Below are 25069 nucleotides of genomic sequence, written 5' to 3'. Positions count from 1 at the left end.
GGGTCACCTCAGTTCATTCCATGAATCAAACTTCTCATTATGAGGCGGTATATTTGTACCAATTAAATCGAGTAAATTACCTCTTAGTTTTATTCGTCACCAAAAATAAGGATCATTATACAGTAGTGTGCAAGAATGTTATGGTTGGCTGGTATACAGTAACTGAATTTTAACTACAGTTTACAGCTGATGGTCTAAGCAAAAGTGTAGTTGCCTAATTAGTTTGTTTGGTTTAACACCAAGCAAGCAAAATGCTTTAATCTTTTGTACAAAAACTGTCAGGTGAATCGGTTGGTAAAATGGAAAACAGGGTTTCGTTTTACTTTTGAGCGGTTGGACACAGCAGTTCTCCAGTGTTATGATTTTGTCCATGCTTTCCCTTCATATTTATCTAAGCCTTGCGCCATGCGCCCCAGAGAGGACTGAAATACAGCCATTGTGTTCAAAGTTAATGTTCGGCCTCAATTCAGCATTAACGCACATGTGTTTTGAGCTGCTTCTACTAGCTCGTGGCAAAATGTGACTAACACTAACAGACTTCTAAGGACAAACTCCACTAATTTATTGTGTACCTGGTTCTTCAGAGCAATGATTTATGTAGAGAATGCTTCTGTATTGTTAACCCATTACATTGTCATTTTATTTACATTGCTGCATATCAACATTTAAATGTCAATGATTTATGTAGAGAATGCTTTTGTATTTTTAAACCATTATGTTGTCATTTTATTTACATTGCTGCATATCAACGTTTAAATGTCACGGTTGATTAAAGTGTTTGAGTTGACTATGTCCCACTTAACACCCAACTTGGACTTTATTTATTCAATTTTTAATGTTATTCTTTTGTCAGCAGATAAAACAGTGTGATTAGAATAGTAGAAAAATAATCCATCCATGAGTACAAATATCTGTAGGTATGGATTCGCATTAAAACAACATGCAACTTGTAACAAAACCACTGAGGCACTTTTGTTTAGCAGCTAAACTGATGAAGCAAACATCTAAACTTTAGCTCATCTGTTCCACTGTCTTTTAAATCTAATAAGCAACAATGAACAGTAGTGCTGACCTCTTCTTGGTCACAAGCCGCTAAAAGGGCATTAAACAAAAATAAAACACTGTGATAAAATATGTCATTTGAACTACACCAGCCCTATAAACTGGGCATAGTTTTGCTTAAATCATTCTATTTTCCTAGTGTAATCGTTTGTCTCCATGTTGGCAAAGACGAGGTAGAGGAAGACTGCTGCCACGAGGAAGAACAGCAACTGGACCCAGACTGGGATGAAGCGGGATGACTTAGGTTCTTTGGGAATGTCTTCATGAGATTTCTTGGGTGTTCCTTCGGTGGCTCTCAGCCTGGCGCTTGTGTACGGCGACGACGCAGTGTCGTATGTGTAGCGTCTAAAGACCAACAGGAGGTTTGTCACACACTTGCCAGTAACTTCATGTTCACAAAGACCTCATAAAGTCAAAAGCCTGTGTCTTATCTGATTTGACACTGAGTCAATTTACATAATATAGGACCTAGCGGCAACACATTGCATCTATATATAGATATAGCTAATATCAGAGTTGGACAAATATAATTGCTAACATTTTTCAACAAAGTACTCACTCGTGTTGAACTTCCCTCTCAGTCCACCCTGGTCTGGCACTCGTGTAAAGTCGACTACTGTAGAAAAACAGTGCACACTAAGTAGTCAAATCAAAATGATTAAAAAAAACATGAAATTGGGTCAAAATACACAAAGGATGGAAAATTCTACCACACTTAAAACAGCTAGTGTTACTGCTCACCCTGCCCCCTGTCCTGCAGAGCAACTTTGGTTACGATAAGTAGGGGCAGGTCGAGGGCATTGCATCTTGTCGAGTAGCTAGCCCAGAGACTGAAGTCAAGCGAAAAGCTAGCTCTTATAAAAATCATGTAGAAGCATTTGTATTTTCACTCGAGGAGTAAGCATTTCATCACTAAGCAATTTAACTTAAATTTTTGTTAATGTCCCCTTTAAGATGAACTTTACAGCAAACAATGTGCAATATAACTTACTAGTCTTCTGGCAAATGACTTCTGACCTACAACAGCACAAACAATTGTAGTCAAGAAATATTGATTATAAACAGAAATAAAAAGTAGCACAACCAGTTAGGAAAATATTTTGGAGATCAAATATGCATGCCTTACTTACAGGTGGACTGTAAACATATGTAACTTCCTCCTCTGAAATCGGAATGAAAAATGACACGTTACAAGCGATGCAACTTACAGATGGACCAAAAAGCATCCTGTTTGACATGGTAATTTTCTTGTGCATTCCAATACCCAAGTCGATGGAAGTTGTATTATTGAGCTACAAAATGGGGTAACTACATCCAGAGGGTCTATGTTTGGAGTAGAAAGTAATGCTTCATCCCCTCGAGCTCTTGAGGTCATATGTAGAGTTGCACAGGTGAGGCATATGGCGACCTCTGCAAAATATTTGCGCCTTGGAAACATGTACCCCGTGTCAAAAGTTTCCAACGTGTCGATCAATCACTTCGTTTCCAACACACAAATGTTGACCAATCTTTATTCACATTGAGCGCAATGCACTAAAATAACGTAAATAATAATCGTCCTAACAAATTTAGTCGATGACTTCGCCCATAGTTTGTGGGTGGGGCATGTTGCGTGTCAAGATTGGGCCACACCAAATTTCTGCAACTGCCGCTGAAATGGCTGGGTTAGCCTACTATGCGGTTGAACACAATTACTTCCAGTCCCCGTAAAGCTGTTCCATAAAGGTGATATGAATATGCAACATTTTTTGGTGGCAGAAAATGACAGGTTAAAAGTGTTGACCAGATGTTTTCTGTTGTGCGTGTTTTACCTTCTTCTCTGTAGTAGGTTTTGTCCGATTTTTTCGGATAAACTCGTTTCTTTTTGGCCATCGCTTCTCTAATTTTTTTCTCGTACAGACTTCGGGTGGAGTCTTGAATATAAGAGAGGCATATTATGAGCGAGAATAACAATACAGCAGAGAAGATGACCCCGTTGAAAACATGATACTGTCACACGCGTGTGGTTCACTGCTCACCGACGACAGGACCATGCTTGATCCCGTATTCGTCAAGAAGGTATCGGAGCTCGTCTGTTGACTTGCTGCTCAATGTATACATAATGCGTCTGTAATTTACAGTCTTACGTGTAGTGTAATATCTGATAGTCTCGATTGCTAAAAATAAAAAAGCTTGGCTGCTCTCGCAAAACTGGGGCGCTCCTTTATTTTGCTGCTTTTCGTCCGAGCGCTTTTCAGTCCAACGCTGCACCCCTCGGATATTTTTCACCCTGATTAAAAAAAATAAAACAAACTGAACAATCGCATCTCGTGAGCGTTTATGCTGCTCCCCAATTTTAAATCGTATTTCCATTCACACCTCAACGGGAGTAAAGGTTCTTTGAAATCCGCCCGTCGTTTTTGCTCCAGTCATAAAATCAACCGTACCTCCTGAGTGTTAACGTCAGCGTTTTGCCCCGCCCCCTTTGTTAAACGGTCCTCTCTAAACGCAGCGTCGCCATGTGGCTTCTTGTGGTAATCATCAAGTGTTGGTTATTGACCTCTGGGGTAATCGACGCAGGGATGGACAATTTAAATGCAGCAATGTAAATACAGGACATAACCAGATGTATGACAAGAATGCATTTTTTACTCTTTTTTTTTTTTTTCCACAAAAAAACCCCCAACTCACTCAAAAAGTTTTATGTTCAGATACTGTTTGTTGAATGCTGAATTGAGGGCAGAGGCACAAAAGTTACACCATTAAGCAATAACCAATAATATACAGTCAATGCTGGTATTGAGGCACATTTTGAAGAATGTTTTTAATTAATTAATAGGTAAAAATAAAGTGCGGGTGATTCCAAGTACATCTCAGTCTACAGCTCACTGCGCAGTAGGTAATGCTTTGGCTTCAGGTCGACCTCGACAGGGAAATGGTCACTCACCCCTAGGGCCTAAAGTTTAAACACAAAGAGCTGTTGAAACATTTCATAAACAGGCACCTCTAAGTCATTCAAATATCATAGAAAAGTTCCATTACAGGTTGTTTATCATTCATTCAAATACTGCATTCAACATGACATATTTACACTGTTCTCAAAATTTAAATCGTTCAGATCATTCAAGTCACCTTGGGAATGACCCAAATATTTCTACTTACCAAAAATTCAACACAATACCCACAAAAAATCCCTCAATACATAAAGTTGCTGTTGTGAAACATGTTTGAAACACATTTACCTCCTCCTCTGTCAGATGGAAAGCCTCTTTAAAATTGAACGGCTGAGCAGAGCCAGGCACTATGGTGGAAATAATGTCACGTCCATGGACGATGATCCTGAATTGGGGATTAAAATAGATCCAAATCAAATCCTAAATCATCTTGCCATTGCTGGTCAGTACTTGACTAAGACAGTGTGTGCCACCAATTTCCCACCTGTCGTACGCACAGTGCGTCTTCTCCCGGACCGTCGTGTCCTGCTCGTCTCCGATCAGCCACTGAAATTTTGGGTCGCTTCTCAGGCGAACAGCTCGCCAGCCCTTGATGGTGACATAGCCGCAGGCGGCGTTCAGGTCGCCCAAGATCATCACATTCTGGCTCGGTGGAAAGTTTCACATCATTAAGTACATGGACTGCCAGGCAAGTGGGATGTAGATTTAGGAATTAAAAAAAAAAGCACCTCCGTTTTCCACTTTCTGTAGATTTCCTTGAACACATTATACAACTCATCCATCTCCTTCATGGCACTTTTGGGACTTGTGTGCTGGCCAATGAAGACGAGATCCTTCGTGACTACAACATAAATACTGTGATTGCCATCATGTGACGATGATTCTCTATTAGTTATTGAACAAAATAATAAAGCATGTTTCATGGACGCTGTAATAAATCAATTACTGAATATCTAATATAAGGTCACAAATTCCATAAATTAACAGCATTAGTCATTACCAAAAAAGTTCATGTTATCGATGAATTTTCAAATGTACTGTTACAAATAAAACAACGAAAACAGCCACTAACTTTATTGTGAATTAATTAATGTCAAATGATAGTTACTTGTATTCCTAATGAGAAAATATTCTTTTAGTGGTTGAATTCCATTCTTGTTTGATTAGTCCAATTTGGGTATAAAAATATGAATTTAGTTTGAAATAACTCATTCCTGTTCAAAATACAGAGAGCTCCCTGAAATGAAAACAGAAGCATGGAAGCACTTCATGTTAACAGACCGTTATGTATTTGCTAAGTACTGTACACTGCTTTGTCTATAAGTGATGTAAAACATTCTACCAACTGTATATTATGGTATAATGCATGTTTTTTCATTACTCTGGGTCTGACTGCCAGCTTTCTTTTTCAGTCCATCTCCACAATCTCATTCCACTTCCTTGGCCCGCCACAGTGAAGAAAGACAGCACCCCAAAAAACAAGGTAAATGTAATCATCATCACTTCATGACATTAGTCCTTGCTGTATATTACAGTGGTGCCTTTAAAACGTTCCAGAAAACCCCACCACCACGAACAAGGGAATATTTTCTTTCTTTCTAAAAAAAAAAAAAAAAAAAAAAAGTAATAAATTATCACAACTAAATGTAATGTAATTGGCAGTTTGTGGAGCATGATTAATTCAATGCAGCACTTTCTGGTGTAGTTTGGCCACTAGGAGGTAGTGTAGTACATTCCTACTGACAAATGATTAATTTCATAACTACTGTAAGTCAGTAAACTGCTGTAATATTACTAATATTACTCACAGAGGATGTGTGAGTGTTGTAAAGTCTGGTTCCAATAGCTGTTCCTTAATGAGTTATTATGCAACAATAAAGATAGTACTACTAATTAGCCTGGAGGGGGGTGGGATTGTTTACTTTCTGCCAAACTGCTGCTTGATATGAAATGAGCTTTTGCTCGCATGGCAAAGCAAAAAAATCCCAGAAAAACCCATTAGTTGGGTCACCCGTATCTCAAGGCACCACTGTACCAGTGTTTTTATTTCTAAGCTTCTTCCATTTCAAACTCATGTTGTGCATTGTAGCGTAGGACTGTGTCGTGTCTGAATCTTACGAGTGGTCGGGGAGTGAAAGCGAACGATGAAAGGCTCTCTGGAGAAGACGTTTGTGTCATTAGTGCCCTGCGCCTCTAATTTAGCATACTGATACTGCTCCTTCACTTTCAGCACATTGTTTCTGTGGAGATGATGAGGGGCGTCAAACGGTGTCATCAGATTGACCTTTTACCCTGCCAACTGTTTTTACCTGTAAATGTAGACGTACTGTTCTTTGTAGGTCTTCCTTCCCAGCCTCTCACTTTCTACGTAGGAATATGAGTTGGATTCGTCAAATCTGTGGGAAGTCAGCAGTGTGTAATTCTGCATGAATTTTGTTAGAAACTGCTTGTCTTCTTTAAAAGTCTTTCAGTCTGACAAACCTGTTAAGATCTTTCACCAAAGTTTGTATTGCTCGTCCTTTTGAGTCACGGACCTCCTGAATGAGACTCAAGTCGCATCGGGAAAGAATCTTGGGAAGAAAACAATCAGACAAAAATCCTCTGTGCAGTTTTGTGACAATGTTGCTCGGATGTGTACCTTCAGTAGAATCCCCATAACCTTCTTGTTGTTGGCCTTAGATTCTCCAAAGCTTTGAACATTAAAAGCGCAGATCTTCAGGGAAAAAGCCACATTGAACGTACACAGCCACAGCGCACAGAGCAGACTCGCAGTCCTCATCTCGATTATTGCCCTGTAAATGAAAGAAAATTTTGCGTGATGCCCTCCTCACTGGCCCAGTGAATCCTCTTACCTCCACTTTGAGCAAAGTCCAGCCAGGGTGGGATGCGTGACAGGGAACGTGCAGGTAAACTGCACATTTGTGTGCTGGATGTGCTGTGTCAGTGCTGGATGATAATAGAGCTTTATCTGGAACTGTTAAAAGCCCCTCCATACAATCAACAATGACCACAAACACAATTCACCTTTGAGTGTGTTGTCTCTTTTAAAAAAAAAAGTCGGTTTGAGTGCAATTAGACAATAGATTCTGTGTTTCACGGGAGCTGCTGTCCACACTTGACGAGAGCAATCTAAATAATTTCTGAGCTGGAATATTTTAGTACATGTCTGACAGGGAAAAAGTGGTAAACTGATCCGATCTCACAATTTAAAATAGAGGATCATTATGGTTATTAATATTGTTATAGTCATCATTTTAGTAGGATGATGATCATCATTATTTCATATACATATTTAACAGTAATAATAAAACGCGAATAGTAGTAGAGATGGCAGTAATCTATTAAAACAAAAAGTAAGAGATTGCTTTTATTGTAAAAAATATATATTTATTATCACTTACATTTGCATTTCTAGAAAATATCAACAACTAACACAAAAACCTTTAAATGTTAGACATTTGAAAAGTGAAGGACGACGATCCTCCAACTGTGACATGGTCACACTGGCCTAAAACAGCCTGAATTTTTGGGGGAGACCATTTGCAAGAAATAATTCTCTATTCGTTTCCCCATGTCAAAATAGAATTCTTCTAGTTTCTCCCCGAAAAGTGGACGCCACGGCTGCATTATGGCAAATCCGGTCACAACCCACAGCAGCAGGAGCAGCAGCAGCAACAGCAGCGGAACGAGGAGCAAGCACGGACTCCATCGGGCTACGCGCCACATCTGCACAAAGAGGCAAGAAATGCTTCAGCTCTCAGCAGGTATTCTGGATACACATGTGGAAAATTATTTACAAACTTTTCAAGAGATACCATTATTTTCACCCAGGCCTGTCTTGTGTTTTCTTTCCATAAAAATAATTATTTCAAAGCGCAATTCAATTTGGTTTTCATAGTTAATTTTCATTATATTTTTATTCATTATTACATCTGTCAGATTCAAGCTATTTCTGTGACCACAGTTGGAGTTTTCTTTCCGAGGGGCAGGGTAAACCTTGGATTGGATGGCAGCCAAATAATAGCAAGGCACATAAACAAGCAGGCATTCAAACCCTTTTGAGTGATAAAAACTAAAGGCCATAATACCCAGGCCACGGTTCATTGTTTAAGTCAAGTCAAATTTATTCAAATAGCCCTTAATCTCACACACACACAGAGAACAACACACACGCGCGCGGACGGACACACACACACACACACACACACACACACACACACACACACACACACACACACACACACACACACACACACGCACACAGAGCTTACGGCTTTTTTGTGGTGGTGGCCAAGTTGCCCAAGTTCTTCCCTGCACTGCGACAGTTGATTCTGACTTGACAGAAATTCTTCCTCCATGGTATGCAGCTCAGTCTGCAGGGCCTTGCACTGTGCGATCATTCACATTGACAAACAATTTAGAGCAATTTAGAGTCTTTGAAATATCTAATATTCTGCACATCATGTATCATCTTTAACCCTTGAAATGAATGGAAATGCTATGAATGTGTCCCCCCCACCCCAAAAAAACCCCCAAAAAACAAAAATGGTTGTAATGTATCACTGGTGTCCAAACAAGCGAAAGGTACATTATTATTACTATTGCTCAAAGAGTTATAAGATTGCCAATAGGACTGACACTATGCATATTCCTATCGGTGGCATTTTCCATTAAATATTAGCATTAAGCTAGTAGACTTGAATATTTTAAAAATCAAACGTGGCCCTTCAGCGCCAACCTTTGCCCGACCCCGTCATGTCATCCTCCATGAAGTCGCCTGACAACTAACGAACACACAAGGCTCTTAGACATCTAGCACTGATTCAAAAGAACCTGTCCTTGTCCTAGTCACCTCCTTCTCTTTGAGGCGGAGTTCCTGCTGAGTGCAATGAAGCTTCTCCTCGACGTCGCAGTCCCCTTTTGGAGATGTCTCTCTTTCTTCTGGTGCGCTCTGAATGCTCACGTCCCGTCTCTCGACGCTGCCGTCTAAAACCAGAGCAATAATACAGAGCAATAATCGTATGAATACATTTGCCACTTCTGTCTGTTTCCCTCTGAGCAGATTAAAGCCATGTGTGTTTTGGGTGGGCTTACCACTTAAATTTGGCTTTTGGTCCTTCACAAATTGTTGATATTCCTCCTGGAGGCTTTTATGGAACAGCAGCTCATTCTTCTGTTGTCTCAGTGACACCAGCTCTTCAGTCAATGTGGCTTCTCTGGCCCTGGACAGCTGCGAGCACACCCGCACTTGACAGTTAAAATGTCGGACCACTCATACAGCAGATACGAAGGCGTATGTGTGCCAACCTCGAGCTGTACTTCCTGCTCTCGTGTTCGTTCACTGCTGACTTCCAGCTCCTGCCTAAGTTTTTGACTTGTGAGAGTCAGCTCCTTGTAAAGGTTCTGCAGCCTCAGGACGTCCGATTTTGCAGTAATCAGCGCTTCCTGGTGACACATTGGTTTGGAAAAACAGGGTGCTATTAGTACCAGCAAGCGGCCCACCACACGTCTTTGGAATGTGGGAGGAAAACCGGAGAACCCAGAGGAAATCCACACAGGGAGAACATGCAAACTCCACACAGGAAGACAAGAGCCACAATTGAAGCCTGAACCCCTGAACTCTGAGGCAAATGTGAATTGGAAACTATTAGAATATAATGGACTCGCTAAAATCTGTAACTAATCCAATACAAAATATAAACTCCATTTTCATTCCTTCTTTACCCTCCCACGTGAAAAAGACGTAAATACACGTACCTGGGATTGAATGTCTGGATTCTTCAAAGACATAAGTGTGACAATTTTGCTGAGTTCCTCCTCTTTCCCCTGGGTGACCTTCTCAATCGCTTCTTCAAACGTTATGTTCTGCTTCTTTATTTCGAGCCCCAGTTTATTTGACACCTCCTTGGGAAACCTCTGCAACGATACACATGCTTTGTCAAATCCACTGATGCGCTGAAAGTGTGTGTATGCGTGTGTGTGTGCATGTGTGTGTGTGAGTGTGTCCGTGTGTGCAATTTTCTGATTTAAATCGTAACAAAATAATTCACCATTACTTTTTGTATTATTTATAATAAACTCAATTGACCAAAAGATGTTAGATGCTTACATTATTATTTAATTATTTACAGTATGTAGATCATTTATTTATTGACATAAATTACTAACAACACAAATTATACATTTTAATTAACCAAATTTAGGGAAAAAAAGAGGCTACATTATTCCAACAAATATTTTCAGACTCTTGATAATAAGTGCTTGGACAGGGATCTGTACTAGTATATTAGCTTCTTAATCTTTTCTTCATTTTATTGAATGCTTGGCTGGATAATCTTTGCTTATAATGTGTTCATTGTTCAAATGTTACCGACCTGTTACCCGTTGACAACAGTTTGGATTGAGAAATCCAGTTTTCAAAGTTGACCAAATCAAATTTGACCGATATAATATAATAGATTGTGGTCAACTTAGTTACCACTGTCAAAAGCTCGACAATGTTCTGGTGCTTTTTTTTTTTTACCTCAAGGCAAGCTTGAAGCTGTGTCTCCAGAAGCTTAATCTTGTTTCTCAGCACATCCTCATTGCCGTGAGCCTGCGGGTTTAGAAAGGAAACGACTAGCTGTAATGCTGCAGCTTGAAATGAAATGGGTCATGTGGAAGGATGACATTTCATGACCAAATACATAAAGGCCATTTTTTAAGTCAAATGAAAATTCTTCCATTTCAATCAATGGATAGTCAAAGTTAAGGCAAGTCAGAGTACATTTAAATGGACTGCTATCTGATTCAGTTGATCTACATTTTTTTATCAAACAAAGCCACCCAAAAGCACCCCCCCTCCCCCCCACCCCCCCTGTGTAACATTAACAACTTGCGCTCATCGGTAGAGACAAGAGTTGAGGCAGGAAACCACAGAGCTAGTCGGCCTTCCTGAGGTGACAGGCATTCCTCCGCTGCGTAGGAATGGTCGCACTTACCTTCCGTAATGTGCTCAAGGTCTTCTGCAGCTGTGTGCAACACTGCTGCAGCATTTCCACTTTCTTCTTGATGGCCATCTCCCTCAACAGGCCCTCCTTGATAGAGGAACGGTGTCAGACGAGGTTAGAGTCGTGAAGCCATCTTGATAGTGTCATGAAATACAGCGGATGCAAAAAGTCTACACACCCCGATTCAAATACTTGCTTTTTGTAGTCTCATAAAAACATTAGTAACTTTGTTAGTTTAAGTCCTAAACATGTTTAAGTCCTTCCGTTTACACCTTTAACAACCAAATATAGTGGGGGCAAAAACTGAGCTCACCTCCATGTAGTTCTGTAACTGCAGAATATCCTGGAAAATATAAATTATGATGTATACATTTGTTATGATGTATTACTGTGTCGGTAAAAATAGGAAAATATTGTTTGTAAACTCACTGATTCTTCGATGGTCACAAGGCCTGATCTGCATAAGTGGAAAAACAATTTATTTTTTATTTTTTGGGGGATGGATGGATGGATGAGTGAATGGATGAAACTTCCCTCCATCCATGCCTTTTCTTTTTGACATTTTTTTTTTCTACTAAAAACAAACCAAAAATTGTCACTTGTTTTTCCGCTGAGTTTGTTTACTCTAAAGTCACATTCGATCTCGGGAGGTTTTACGAGATTTCCCTTCCGACGTGCAGTAATGGGGTCTCTCATAGTTTGAATGGCAAGAATGGCAAAAAAAAAAAACCTGACGATCTGAAATAAAACCATTTAGACCATACAGACCGCCAAGGCTAAAGGAAAACTAAATACTTTTTGTTATTTCATTGCACTGTAAGTTTTGTAGAGCGGAATCAAAGGGATGACACTCACTCTGTCTGGACACAAGATTCTCTCATCCTTTTGTGGGAAGTGTGTGCATCTTGGTAAACGATAAAAAAAATCAAATGTAATCAGAAAGCAACACTGCAAATACTTCAATACAAACAGTACTGTAGAATCACTCATCCACCCACCATTGTTGACACGGTCCATTTCATGTGCGCTCTTTTTCACCTTGATCACTTCTGTGGAGGTTTCATCGTGCACCATCATCTTCATTATCATCTGGGGAAGCAAGAAGAGGATGTGAGTGCCTCACTTTCACTTCACATCATTACATTGGGTGATATTTATCAATATATTGATACAAGACATCATAGTGTCACATTTGAAAACACACATCTGTACTTTCTACGATATACGTACGTACATCTTTGTCAAACAAGGCTGATTACTTTTTTCAACATTCGTGGATGACAACACGAGTCTAAAGGTACTGCAGCAGAAAAACAGAGACAATCGACATGGAGGATCGTGAACCCAGTTGCATTACAAATGATGACGCAACAGATTTGCAGAAGATATTCCCCATCCATGCCTCATTATAGATCATTTTTGTACATTGACTGTGACTCTTGTCTTGAGCCTAAACAACATACGCTTCTGATTCTCTGTCAAGTCTCTAAAATATGTATTTTTCCAGTGGTTATTGTCAGCCAAATTAGGATTTTGGAACTTAGTACGAGGACATGTAGTTTCAATGGGTTAAACATAATAATATTTTGGTTGTTTTTGACCATTTCAGATTTCGTCCTTTTTTCCTATTAAGTACAGGAGGTTACTCACTATTTGTACTTCAACCAGCATCATTCATTTTGACACGACTTGTCGTTAAGGACTTTTGGCACTTGTCGTGTCAAGTGATGAAAGGGAAACACTCACGCGGTCGTCCGTGTCCGGGCGCCCCACCGTCACTGAGGCTGCTCTGTAGGCTAATCCAATCTGACGTGTTCCACGGAGAGCAAAAGGATGAAGAATAGCAGGTGGAGATGCTCGAGAACCAAGAGTCTCTTCGGGTGATGGGCAACAGAGGCAGCGATCTCCTCTTCATGAACTCCACTTGTCTCTTGTTCTTCAGTGTGAGTTTAAGCAGCGCTGTGTCGTAGTCTCTCGTTGGAATCCGGCATGACGTCACGTTCGTGCGTCTTCGTAGCTGCTCATGTTTCTCTGCTCTGATCTTCTCTTTGCGATCAAAGTCTCTCACGGGGGATGATACTTGGAGTCCGCGGAGATAAAGCACGTCCATAACCCGGGTCAGCAAACCCACTGCCTACACGCACACACACAAACATACGTTACGCGTACACATCACGAAGAGACGTTTTTTTTTTTTTTTTTAACTTTCTCTTTTTTAGTGTTTAATCGATATCATTGAAATCCATCTAGTATCATACAAATAATGTTCCCCCCAGTCTTATACATACGCAATAAACCCTTATTGTAGTACACTACAGCGCTGCACTAGTTACACTACGAGGCCCAACCTGTATGCATGTGTATTTTGCTTGTAGCATCTTGGATCAAAATGCTCAGGAGTAACAAGTAGTTCCTCCTATAGTAGGACAAAGTTTCTGTACCAGCGTGTAGAAAAATCATACGTAATGCATAGTACAAATGTATGTATGTTTGTAACACAAAAGTTGCACACTAACAAAGTAACACAAAATATTGCTGTATAGTTCCACAAAAAATAATAGCAGGTTTTGGACAATTTTAGGGGATGCACTTTATGTTACCAAGGCTCTAAGAAATTAGCATCTGTTTGGCTCTGTGTTTGTGTTTATTCAATATGGCTACTGAATATGTAAAGTAACCCACAAGCACTGTACATGTGTATATTGTAAATGCAGCGCCACAAAACTATTTTATTTAGCGTAAATACACCAAATGATGACCAATGATGCAGCAATTAGAAGCCTACCTACCACGCCATCTCATCCAGACTGGAAAAGACTTCATGCAGCTATTTAGAAATCATCCTTTCCCTACCCCCCAAGTCTTTAAATTGAGGTTCAGGCTGTCTCGTCCTTCTCACATAACTCTTTCTACTGAGCACAATTTTTCAGGAAGTGAAGAGGACCACCACGTCATATGTTCCTCTATCTCAACAGCCACTCATGCCAAACTGATGCATTACCAGGGTGGGCCCAAAGATTAGCTACAGATAGACCAACCCCATTATTTGAGGGAGAGAGACTTTCATTAGTTTTCTTTTGCTGCAAAACTAAGCATTCTCTTCTGTCCACCACCTCACTCCATTCACTCTTTCATAACTTTTGTTTTTACTTTTTTCATGACACTGATCCAAAGCTTCAGATTCAAATACTATGCACAACCTACTGCATATGTTTTTGGATCCTGTGTTCACATTTTAAACTCTGAAAGCTTTTTGTTGTTATTTTAAGTTGCAAGAAAAGTTAAAGACAAAACAGGTAAACAACAAATGTAAGCCCTTGCATATTTCTGAGGTCAAATCTGAGGGACTGGTTTAACATTTTGTCGATGTAATGATGTGTTTTTGGACCTTACAAACCTGTCAATGTCAAACATCTTGCAAATAGCACCATCTAGCGGTAATTGTATGTAGGTGTAGGTTGTGTTTGATCTCGCGAGATGTCGTTGGGAGTTCTCGTTTTGTCCGCCATTGTTGCTGCTCTTTGCAGAAGGGCACGAAGAGACCGAAACACGGTGCCCGGTGTCGCGGACAACTAGGCTATCCATTCATCCAGCATGCTGTCCAGGCTTGTTATCGTTTCAGGTATGAACTCGTGGAGAATTTGAAGGTCACGCAGAATGGCTGCGTTCTGCGACGAAGAATAAGTGCAAATTGTGGGAAAAGCTGAAGGGTAAATTGAAGGCCGCGAGTTGAATGAGTGACAAGCTAGTACCAGCTAACGTCCCATGCCAGGATGACTTCTAAATACGTGTAACGCCAAGCATACATATTCGGGACATAGATATTTGACAAACTGTCGGCGGTGTTTATTTTTGCTTTGCTTTTCAGCAGACGACACAATAGGTTGCGTGATAGCGCAATGCTTCACCGCAAATGTCACCTTTCTTGACAGCTAGTATGGGGACTGCCTCCTTTACTTGGTCTGTTTACCCATATTAATCCTAACGAGTATCTTCTTTATGCTCTCCTAGGACATTTATGTGCGTTTATCATTTTTAAGTATTCGGCCATGAGTTTGGTTAAAGTATACCTCGTGGCACACACGGCACTTTGTAGTAAATGTTCATGTCTTTCACAGTTGTATCTCCTTAGAAAAGGACTTGCAATCTGTCGAATTGAATGAAAATTGAATTGTCGAAGCATTAACTCAACCTCTACACTTATGGGCTGACCGATCGATTGGGGAGCCAGCCACCAATTATAGCGAATAAAACATGTTCTTTTGGTCACTTTCAACTGTAAAGATGAGTTACAGACAGAACATTTCACTGTTTGACAATACTTTGTCCTTTAGTATTTATCTTGACACCGCAGACTGTAAAATCCCTCACTTTTATTCTCCCCTGATTTTTTGTGCGGTGGGTTTTTGAACGTTATTGTCTTATGTTGTAATAGAAAAATTGAGGGGTAAAAAAAAAAAAATCTTAAAGCTGTTTGTTATTGAGAGTACATGTTTGCCTCAAAGGTTCAAACAGTAAATTTGTGTAAACTGTATCATCTTACAGGTTTTGGTGTCATTTTGTAGTGTCTTACCTGGTGAAGACATAGAGTAACTAATGTTTTGTTGTCTTGTTTGTAGCTAATGCCCTGAAAGGCAGCTGCCCCCTCGGAGCTGGGTATGTGTGTAAAACGGCATCAACAGCAGCAAACCTTAACAGATAATTTTACATTATTTCTACCCCTTTTCTTACTCTTATTTTGTTTTTTGTTTGCTTCTCCATGTAGCCTGGTCCAGGCGTCTCGCTCCCTGCATTCATCGTCCCAGAGTCTGGCCCCAGTTCCCCCTCTGCCGGAGAAGGGAGGCAAAGTCCGTCATGGCATCATCCCAGAGGAGCTTTTCCAGCTCTTGTACCCAAAAACTGGAGTGACGGGTCAGTTGTCTTCAAATGGAAGCATTACAGTGGACCCCTGCTCATTGCGGGGGATAGTGACTCGTCCAACCCACAAATGGCACAAATATTTGTATAATTGCCGCACATTGAATTGCAGAAAAAAAGACACACTGGTGCATATTTTACAAACATGCTGATAAACCTCCAATATACAAAAAAGGGTTTTAGTCTCCACTAGATATTCCGACGGCAGGTTCCTATCTGGGATTGAAAGTATCGCCTGTCTTCTAGGACCCTACATGCTGGGCACCGGCCTCATTGTCTACCTGCTCTCCAAGGAAATCTACGTCATCAATCATGAGACATTTGCAGCTGCTTCCATTGGCGCCGTCATCATCTACGGCGTCAAGAAATTCGGCCCGTCTGTTGCAGCTTTCGCCGACAAACTCAACGAGGTCGGTGGACATCATGATTTGGAGCGCCTCATGCAAATGTGGAGGGAGTCCTGTTTTAAATAAAGCTGCAAGATTTCGGCATCGTTGTACATGATTCGTAAAAAGTCCCGAAATTTTAGTAGGATCATAAAAGTGCACTTTAACCTTTGCTGGTGAAGTAAACTAGAATGTTTCTAAACGTTTCAATGCTTATGGGTAATTTTCAGTACTTTATGTTGAACTTTTGGTTCATTGAGAAAATTTCCCCTGAAAGCCCAGATTATTTGTTGGTAATCTCGGTCTCTGATATCTTTTGATTCTAGGAGAAAGTGGCCAAAGCTCAGGAGGTGAAGGATTTAGCTATGTCCAGCCTGACCCAGGCCATCGAGGAGGAGAAGAAGGAACAGTGGCGAGTCGAGGGCCGAGGGATGCTCTTTAACACTAAGAGGGTAAATTAACAATTGTTGTCCATGTGGGCTTTAATTGAACTTGGGGCACAGAAGAGGGTGTTTCCCAGTCTGCCGTGGAAACAAATCTAACCTCAGATCAAGCATCCTTTTCCTACAGTGCTTTGAGCCTAGCTCACCTGACCTTGGACTGGTCGCCAGCCAATCAACAGATTCTTGCAGACAAACAGCCATTCACACTCGCGTTCATAAATGTGAATAATTTAGCCTTCCATGGACCTACCTCAATATGTGACAAGCAGTTTAGGGTGTACTCCGCTACACAAATCAGCAGGGTTAGGTTCCTGCCTGCAACACTCCTGTTTGGATAATGGATCGTGACCCTCCGGTTTGGATGTGGGATAGATCGATGGACGGTTTGTGACCTGGCCTTCATTGAGACTTTTTGTCAACCTCTGCTGGTTATAAACAGAATGTCCATAAATGAAGTGAATGGAATTGATCACATTAAAGACTTTTGCAACTGCACCAAAATAATAATATCTTTTAGTCATGCTTGACTAGAAGATTCTTCTTAGCTTGGGTCGTCTAATCAACGCTTGTGTAGTTACAGTGTCGCTTTCTGATCAGAACAATGTAGCCATGCTGTTGGAGACCAACCACAGAGAGCGGCTACACATGGTGACCAATGAGGTAAAGAAGCGCCTGGACTTCCAGGTCGCCCTGCAGGATCTCCAGCGTCGCATGGCTCAGGAGCACATGGTCAACTGGGTGGAGAAGAACGTCGTCAGCAGCATCACGCCTCAGCAGGTAGGCTTCCCTCTCATCTGGATTTTGCCAACTTTATCATAATAAACATGTAACGTTTCCCATTTAGTGTTGATGGTAGTGATTCATCTTCCTTCCCTCCATAAAAATCTGCCGAGTGCCATGCTGAACTATGCTTGTTGGTTGCGTTTCAGGAGAAGGAGAGTATCGCCAAGTGCATCACAGACCTGAAGGCTCTGGCCAAGAACACTCAGGCCAAAGCTGTCGTCTAAACTTTCAGGTCTCCTGCGCGACTTGAACCTCCAACTCATTGTTCCAAGACGAGACGGGCATATTTGTTTCTTTTACAGAATAAACTAATTGCCCCTTAAAGTCGTTCTCTGTCACTCTTATGGGTGTGTACAGTATTTCCACATCAGCTGATAGTCAAATAAATGCTTGTCTTTACGCAACCTCAGTGGTCTGATTGTTGCTTTTTTGGTTACTTTCTTTTTGCCCTGTTCAAAGCCCTTGCACTGATTTTGTGGCCACATTATATTGCCACTTCACCAAATTATTATGCAACAATGAGTGTTTTCTAATGTCTTGGCAACCGTCGAACCTTTGCAAGGCAGCAACAGGTATTTGGAAACCTTTGGACTCATAACAAACACTTTCAATAGCTTTCCACCTCTGACAAGGGCCAAGCCTGCTGATCTTTGATCACAATGCGTCAAGCAGGAAGTGATGGGAGTAGTTTGCGTTTACGCTGTGTAAGGAAGAAACGTTCGCCACTCATGGAATAATGCCACTGGAGCAAAGCTGACAGGTAATGTGACTTCAAAGCTTACATGTTGGAATTTCCATTTCGTCTAGTTGATGTCTTTTAATGTTGCGTTTGTGTCCTGTAGATTTGTGGCTCAAAAACAAATTGGTAACTTTTGATGCATTTGATAATCGTATACTAATGCTTTTACTTTATGCTGTACCCAATAGTTTGAAAGATTTCTTTTCAATCAATGTAGGTTTGACCTTGCGTTTTATTTTCCTTTCAGCTCGTGGCATTAGGGGCTTGCCACATTTGACCTTATGTAATAAATGTATAAATTATATAATCGCTTGTGCTTATTTTCTGTTTGGATATGGCTAAAGTCGTATACTGTATGTTGTAACTCGTTCACTGGATTGAAAATACTCGTGTTGTCATTTGTTTTAACATCTCCAAATAAGTAAACTCAGCCATTCATCGAAGAGTTCATAATCAACTCGACTGCTTATTTAGTGTACTTGTGATATGTAATACAATCCATCATGTTCTGACGCACTATGAATAATATCAAATGTGTTCCCTCTCCAGGTTTGGCGTGAGAGTGCTGTTCAAGAATTTACCACAAAAGTTAAAAAGATAGAAAATGTTGGGAAACTCTCGCCCCTATTCTTATACTCCGAGGTCAGTGTCATTTTCATGCCATATGTTAATTCGCATGATTTCATTTAAAGAATAGATGAATAGATTGATGGGAATATGATGCAAAAAATATGAGGCAACGAGTTCAGTGCCTGCCCACGTATCAACTGTTCTAAGTATTTTGGTTAAAAACTGACAGAATTATCTTCCTATCGATGAAGATTTGTGCAAGCTGTTCCATGCTTCTGCCCCATGGTTATAACTGTGCGACTAATCAACATAACCACCCCCACACTAAAATTCTCAACTACTGACACAACGTGCTTAGTCGGTGGTAGTTGAGGCATTATGTCAAAGGTAAGCAGAGCTGCAGTGTTAGCACAGATTATCATTAACCAACAGTGCTACAGCATTAGCTTGTGATAACTGGTACGTATGACCACACCGGAACACATTCAAATTTCACTTTCAAATGTTGAGTCTGCAGAAACAGAAAAAAAGAATAAACTATATTAAAATGTGGAATGGTCCAATGTATTTTAGTGCCCTGGTAATGAAATTCAATGGAATATCTTTGAACGCTTGCATTAAGTGGGTGGGGGGAGGGCTATAGTTATGTTAGCATATTAGGATTAACTTTCTGTAAAAAAGATATTTGCATGAGTGCGTAGGGAGAAAAGGGATGTTTGTGTTGGTACAGTAGTTGAGGGTCACTGTATTTTTCCTTCAAAACACACACCAAACAACAGTGTACTGCACATGTACATAGTATTAAACAAAAAACACCTTAAAATTGTGTTGCAGGGGTTTCTCACCAGAAGAGCTCCCTCAGTCGAGGTGGGCTTTCCAACAAGATGATTCCAGAGGATCCTCACCTCAGAGCTCGCAGAGAAACTTGCCCAGACTGACTTCCAAATCCATATACAGTATGTTGACACATGACAAAACACCATTTCAACTACTCTCCAAAATACTTCATATCTAAACTCAGATCCACCTATTAGTATGCTCTTTGTCCTTACTGTACTACAAAACAAAACAGCGCACTATTAGAATGACAGTAACATTTTTCAACCACGTGCATCTTGTAACTTCGCCATTTGGCATCAAGTGCGGCGAAAGGAGTACTCGGAGGTGCTGAGCAAGCAGGCAGACAACTTTAACGTCAGAGTGGAGGTAAAGTCTGTGACGTGCGCCCCAATGCGGGGCTCGGCCTCTGCCTCACGCTCTGACCCCCTCGCAGCACCTGCTCACCTGCGAGCTGGACGGCCAGCAGCTGACCACTGTGGACGACTGCGTGGCCAAGATCAAGCGACTGAACGCCAAAGGTCGCCTGTGGCCTCAAGACATGGTCATGGAGGTGCAAGGAGGCTACCTGTTGCTCCTTGACAGAGAGAACAAAGTTAGTAACACCCATGTCAGTCGACTTTGGGCACCCGCAACGGTTTCATTCCAAACCATGTATGCAAATGATATTCTTTTAATACTGTTTTTACCGTACATCCAAATGAGTCTGCTACAGATGGTCATGAATGCGATTTCCTGAAGTCTAATTAATTTGCTACTACAGTTCGTCATCCAGCCTAAAGCAAAGTGCAGCAGGATGATAGAACTATTAAGACCAACAAAAAAATCTGAGAGTTCATCCTTTCTACGCTAGTTTTCAGAGCATGTTTTCATGTTTACCTTGGCAGTCCACAAAAATGATTATCACCCTGGTCTTTGTCTTAAAGTCAGAGCTGGAGGTTGTACCGCTGATCAACATCCAGCACACCGACGCTGTGTTAGACAGCTGCGCTTACGACTCGCTGCTATTGGTCACCGCCAGGGAACGCAGCAAGCGCAATCCCCAGGTCTTCATTTTCCAGTGTGAGGAGACTGCAGTGAGTCCTCGTCCAACACTGTTGTTGTCGTCCCCTCAACTCAATGAACTTTGCAGATGCGTGCTTCACTTTATTTGTATCCTTGCAACCATCAGGCACCATGTGCATTCATTGACCTTGCTCTGCTTGCCAAGGGAGCTAAACATACATTCAAGACTTTTGGATCATGGAGATTCTTTTGAAACTCAGGACTCATGTGTACCCATTGTCTAGTGATGTCATTGAAAGGTGAGTTTTGATGTTGATTATAAGCTAAAGTATCTGTTTCATTTCTTAACAGGCAGACCTCCTCAAGAGTGACCTAGATAAGTTTGTCCAAAAGGGAAACGGTCCTGTGGCGCCACCCAGAGAGCAGCCACTCATCCGGTACAATGGATACAAATCCAGATACAAAGTCCAAATGCAAATGATGCTAGCTTGATTTACTCCTTGCTGTTTTGCAGGAGTAACTTCGGTCTGCAAGCTCCTGAGAGCTTCCGGCAGGCCTACCCTCGTGCTGTGCCAGACAGAAGCTCACCGCTGGAGCGGCCTATCCCGCAGTGGGCTGACAGAGAACCTGGTAAAGTAGTGGAGTTGTAATTAGTTTGTTTATCTCAGTGTATTGCGAGATAACAACATCTGAAGTGGGTTACCAGTCTGCTCTATCATTTTGATGTAGCCGCTGTCATTTCAGAAGATTGTGCTTCTTAAAGCTAGAACCTTCTTGAATGTTGGGCTGCAGAGCAACTCAGCATTTAAGAGTAACATTAATGTGATGGCAGACATTTTGGTAGCTTGTGCCTAATGTGGTGGCTGCTGAGTGTGAATGTTCCCTGCAAATATAGTTGTACTCTTTCATGCCTCAGGAAGTTTTCATCAGCCTGCACCTCGTGTTGCGCAGCGAGAAAGAACCCCACCCCCGCCAATGTGGGCCCACAAAGAACCTGGTAAGCAGACTTAAAGGACCCTTATGAAATTCTGCTTTCAGAAAAATTCTAATGATTAAAATGTTCTTAATTCAAAGACATTCCTCCTCTCCCTTATTTTAACCCCCCACAAGGGGAAGCCGGGTACCAGAGTGATCTCGGTGGATCCCGCAACACTCCAGATGTTGCCGATCAGACAGATGTTGAGAGGAACACGGTGAGAGGGAGATTCTGTTGTGGTCACATGTTTACATATACTCATCATGGGCATATATTTGTAGTTGTGTTTGGTGCTACACTGCATGCACCACATCCACAGATATGGACACTTTAATTGAAAAGAGACAAATTCAGCACATACTATATAGACAAACAAGCAACCACACTCACATCTATGGAAAAGTCAATCTTTGATCAACCTAGCAAGCATGTTTTTGGAATGTCGGGAGGCAGAAGTCTGAAGACTTGAACCTCAGAACTGTGAGGAAGATGTTGGTCCAGACTGAACGAAATAATCATTTAAGATAGTGTAGTCGAACACCATCCATGCCCATGATGAGTATGTCAACTTTTGAGCACCCTGAAGCGTCGTAGCTGTGCAAGCATTTCACCGTTCCATTCCCGCAGGAGATTTTAAACCATGTTTTGAACGATCTGGAGATCTTCTTGGGCAAGGTGCTCACTGTGGGGACTGCGACTCCCTCGCAGATTGACAAAAGCAAAAAGAAAGGCGTGTTTATCAAGAAGAAGAACCACGACAGCCCAGGTAAAGTCCGTTCAGTTTTCTTGACCCATAAAATGGATTGTGCATGCAACTCGACCCGTTCCTTTGCCTCCAGCTGCCCAACTGCCTCCTCCTCGGGAATTTATCTCCTGTCTTCAGAAAATCAAATATGGACTCAATCTGTTGGTAAGTAAGCAGCTTTGCCCCGGCTTGACTGCACTGCACACGTGTGCGCATGTATGTGTGACTGCATGCGTGTGCTGTTTCGACAGGGCCAGCTGGATGGCACACTGGTCAACACCACCGCCTCGGACTACATTCACTTTTTCTTCAGCAGTTTAGCAACAGTGAGCGAGTCACCTTAATACATCACCACATGTACATTTCATCACTCTGGACCTAAGTAGAAATATGGAAATGAATGTATGAAAATGCATAGCTATGTTTTCAAATATCAAGAGTTCATTTAAAAACCTTCAGAAAAATAGTCAAGTCAAGTCAAGTTTATTTGTATAGCCCTAAATCACAAGCAGTCTCAAAGGGCTTCACATAGACAAAAATTGACAATTATTCTCAAATAAATACTCAAGCTGAGAGAGGAAAACTCTACTAAAGCAATTTTGTTTGGATGAAGAAATTAAACTATACTGTACCCACTGCTCGAAAGATTGCCTTTGTTCCCTGCACAGATTCTGCCTCACTACAATTCCCAACTGCCCCGAGTCGCGGTTTCCCCCCTGCTGACGGAGTCGTCCCTGCGCCTGCTCAGACAGGTGGTCAACCCGGAGGAGGACCAGCTCTGGAGGTCTATGGGAGACAGCTGGAACATCCCCAGGTAGCGACACAGCAGTGACGCAAGTAATCAAAGTGATGAGAAGCGAGAGCTGTGGCTTGCTTTGCTGTAGAAGAACGTCCTTGTAAGGAACGAGGAGATTTTTGTTACTGACCTGGACAAAAATGTTCTCTTGGATATTTTTCTTCTTTAAAGTATGGCAAGCTCTTTCCTAACAGAGTCCCCTGTAGAGAGGTATGTTATCTCGGGACACACCCTGAGGTGAGGTGTGAACTGCTGATATGGGAGGGAAAAGTTGACGCAGTGACGTTGTTTGCATGACACATGGAAAATATTGCATTTCGCTTCTGAGGTCACCCGCAGGTTCAGGGATGGATGCCATGGAAACACAATAACAAAAAAAAAAATGGCCCTGCTATTCCCCATGAGCTCTTTCCATCCAAGTCTTGACACCAACACTCGTCTAATGTGACATGGATGGATTTTTTTCCTTCTGCGTTCTCTTTGCTGCTCTAAACCCAAACTCTATTCGGTCCTCCTCACAGGTCTCGATGGCCCGATGATGACATCCCGCCTTACATCCCAGAGTTCTATGACGGCTGGCGGCCATCTGCTCCCCCACACAAGGCCGCCCAACTACCTTATCAGAACGGCCAATTGAGCAGGAGCAGCAACCAGCACGTACTACCGGGACGACGCGACGGCAACACAGAGGAAGGTCGCGACCGCATGCATGTCATCTATGACTTCATGGCTCGCAACAACAGGGAGCTCACTGTTATGAAGGGCGAAGTGGTTGAGGTGAGATGATGTTGACTCTGGCTGGTTGACACAGAGCCAGATATTGTCAGTGATTCTAAACACAGCTTTGCAATGTATTACACCACTTCTGCACTCAAAATGTTTGAGCACACCCAATTTGAGTGCTGTATGCTTGGACTTTCCCAAGGTGGTTCAAAGGTCCAAGCAATGGTGGCTTGTGCGTAACAACCATGCAGAGGAAGGCTACGTTCCTCAGAATGTTCTGGAGCCTTTGAGCAGTGGCTTGGCCATGGAGGTAATGGTACACTCATGTGGCACTGTAGAGGAGAGATTGCCAATTTCTGTGGTTTGATTCACTTGGCACAGCGGCCACCTCGCGGCCCCCCAACACTCGACATAATCTCGTCACCTGCAGAGGTGAGAGCCTGGCTGCAGTACAGAGGCTTCTCCAAAATGTGAGTGGTACGATCCCGAGTAGGCCTTTGCGGTTTTCCGCACGCATGACAATGTCTCACGCTTTTTTTGGAGCAGCACCGTGGCCAGCCTCGGCGTGCTGACTGGTAAAATGCTGCTGCAGATGGGCAAGGATGAGATGAGGACTGTGTGTCCGGAAGAAGGAGCCAAGGTCTTCTTCCAACTTCAAGCTATTAAATCATCTATCGCGGTGAGTGGCGGACATAGAGATTTACACAAACTTGCACAGATGCACTTATTGTATCCTTTCTTATTGCTGCAGCTTGCCAGTGAACCATCAGACCTGTATGATGCCCGCTACTAAGCACACTTTTTTTTTTTTCCTCAATCTTCATCCACTGATCAGCATCTGAAATTTGGTCGAATCATTTAGCGTTATGAATCCTATATCTTATGTGAGGTATGTTTTGGTTAAGTGTATGCATTAATCCAGTGTTTCCCAACCAGTGTGCCGCGGCACACTGGTGTGCCGTGAGAGATGTTCAGCTGTGCCGTGGGAAATTGTCCAACATTAAATACCGAGCGCATTGTAAATAGGATCGCCAAACCACAGGTTAGTTAGCGCAAGGCCTGGTCAGCCAAACCACAGGTCAGTTAGCGCAAGGCCTGGTCAGCCACTTGCTAATCGTGCATGCGTGGCAAATCGGAGAATCTTGAGATTTCATGTTGTGGCATC

The 25069-nt window shown here is 41.9% G+C and overlaps 5 protein-coding genes and 1 long non-coding RNA gene across 11 annotated transcripts; 3 read left to right on the top strand and 3 right to left on the bottom strand.

The window, feature by feature from the left end:
* Window positions 1–530: 530 nt before the first annotated feature.
* Window positions 531–3478, bottom strand: LOC119119837. 2 transcript variants are annotated; one of them, XR_005097402.1, is made up of 7 exons: window positions 3081–3478; window positions 2874–2975; window positions 2193–2224; window positions 2054–2079; window positions 1622–1678; window positions 1077–1407; window positions 531–1043 (listed from the first exon to the last, which is right to left on the bottom strand). XR_005097402.1 is itself a non-coding variant. In XM_037246487.1 (6 exons), exons 1-6 carry the CDS (start codon window positions 3412–3414, stop codon window positions 1185–1187), a joined length of 774 nt encoding a protein of 257 aa, XP_037102382.1. In that variant the 5' UTR covers window positions 3415–3478; the 3' UTR covers window positions 531–1184. The 2 variants fall into 2 exon arrangements, 1 of the variants encoding a protein (XP_037102382.1); XM_037246487.1 differs by having other exon boundaries at window positions 531–1407.
* Window positions 2439–7690, top strand: LOC119119840. The gene is made up of 3 exons (XR_005097403.1): window positions 2439–2787; window positions 5408–5478; window positions 7579–7690. It is a non-coding gene; the product is annotated as an uncharacterized LOC119119840 (long non-coding RNA).
* Window positions 3843–7074, bottom strand: dnase1l1l (deoxyribonuclease I-like 1-like). Of its 3 annotated transcripts, XM_037246486.1 has the most exons (9): window positions 6848–7071; window positions 6634–6685; window positions 6477–6565; window positions 6305–6391; window positions 6114–6235; window positions 4724–4836; window positions 4480–4637; window positions 4284–4380; window positions 3843–3997 (listed from the first exon to the last, which is right to left on the bottom strand). In XM_037246486.1, exons 2-9 carry the CDS (start codon window positions 6649–6651, stop codon window positions 3920–3922), a joined length of 762 nt encoding a protein of 253 aa, XP_037102381.1. In that variant the 5' UTR covers window positions 6652–6685; window positions 6848–7071; the 3' UTR covers window positions 3843–3919. The 3 variants fall into 3 exon arrangements, with proteins under 3 accessions (XP_037102381.1, XP_037102380.1, XP_037102379.1); XM_037246485.1 differs by having other exon boundaries at window positions 6323–6391; window positions 6634–7074; XM_037246484.1 differs by having other exon boundaries at window positions 6634–7072.
* LOC119119835 (TRAF3-interacting JNK-activating modulator) lies at window positions 7337–13971 on the bottom strand. 2 transcript variants are annotated; one of them, XM_037246482.1, is made up of 14 exons: window positions 13770–13971; window positions 12731–13118; window positions 11983–12073; window positions 11840–11888; window positions 11414–11441; window positions 11298–11327; window positions 10976–11071; window positions 10519–10590; window positions 9753–9911; window positions 9303–9440; window positions 9090–9225; window positions 8848–8981; window positions 8267–8383; window positions 7337–7721 (listed from the first exon to the last, which is right to left on the bottom strand). In XM_037246482.1, the coding sequence occupies exons 3-14, from the start codon at window positions 12071–12073 to the stop codon at window positions 7494–7496; spliced, it is 1278 nt and encodes a 425-aa protein (XP_037102377.1). In that variant the 5' UTR covers window positions 12731–13118; window positions 13770–13971; the 3' UTR covers window positions 7337–7493. The 2 variants fall into 2 exon arrangements, with proteins under 2 accessions (XP_037102377.1, XP_037102376.1); XM_037246481.1 differs by having other exon boundaries at window positions 13774–13971.
* Window positions 13972–14458: 487 nt separating this feature from the next.
* atp5pb (ATP synthase peripheral stalk-membrane subunit b) lies at window positions 14459–17917 on the top strand. The gene is made up of 7 exons (XM_037246488.1): window positions 14459–14606; window positions 15604–15640; window positions 15750–15895; window positions 16148–16311; window positions 16614–16739; window positions 17328–17507; window positions 17660–17917. The coding sequence occupies exons 1-7, from the start codon at window positions 14579–14581 to the stop codon at window positions 17735–17737; spliced, it is 759 nt and encodes a 252-aa protein (XP_037102383.1). The 5' UTR covers window positions 14459–14578; the 3' UTR covers window positions 17738–17917.
* A 129-nt stretch (window positions 17918–18046) lies between these two features.
* eps8l3b (EPS8-like 3b) lies at window positions 18047–24813 on the top strand. Of its 2 annotated transcripts, none has more exons than XM_037246478.1 (20): window positions 18047–18273; window positions 18356–18378; window positions 18802–18894; window positions 19657–19778; window positions 19964–20028; window positions 20096–20254; window positions 20586–20735; window positions 21016–21101; window positions 21179–21294; window positions 21581–21661; window positions 21775–21857; window positions 22268–22406; window positions 22480–22550; window positions 22637–22711; window positions 23054–23199; window positions 23703–23958; window positions 24107–24214; window positions 24286–24374; window positions 24451–24583; window positions 24656–24813. In XM_037246478.1, the coding sequence occupies exons 3-20, from the start codon at window positions 18857–18859 to the stop codon at window positions 24695–24697; spliced, it is 1959 nt and encodes a 652-aa protein (XP_037102373.1). In that variant the 5' UTR covers window positions 18047–18273; window positions 18356–18378; window positions 18802–18856; the 3' UTR covers window positions 24698–24813. The 2 variants fall into 2 exon arrangements, with proteins under 2 accessions (XP_037102373.1, XP_037102372.1); XM_037246477.1 differs by having other exon boundaries at window positions 21739–21857.
* The last annotated feature ends 256 nt before the right edge of the window (window positions 24814–25069 follow it).

Source organism: Syngnathus acus, chromosome 2, assembly GCF_901709675.1.
Source record: "Syngnathus acus chromosome 2, fSynAcu1.2, whole genome shotgun sequence".
In the NCBI taxonomy this organism is placed as follows: Eukaryota; Metazoa; Chordata; class Actinopteri; order Syngnathiformes; family Syngnathidae; genus Syngnathus; species Syngnathus acus.
Note: the sequence above shows the minus strand (reverse complement) of the source record. Positions and strands in the feature narration are given on the sequence as shown.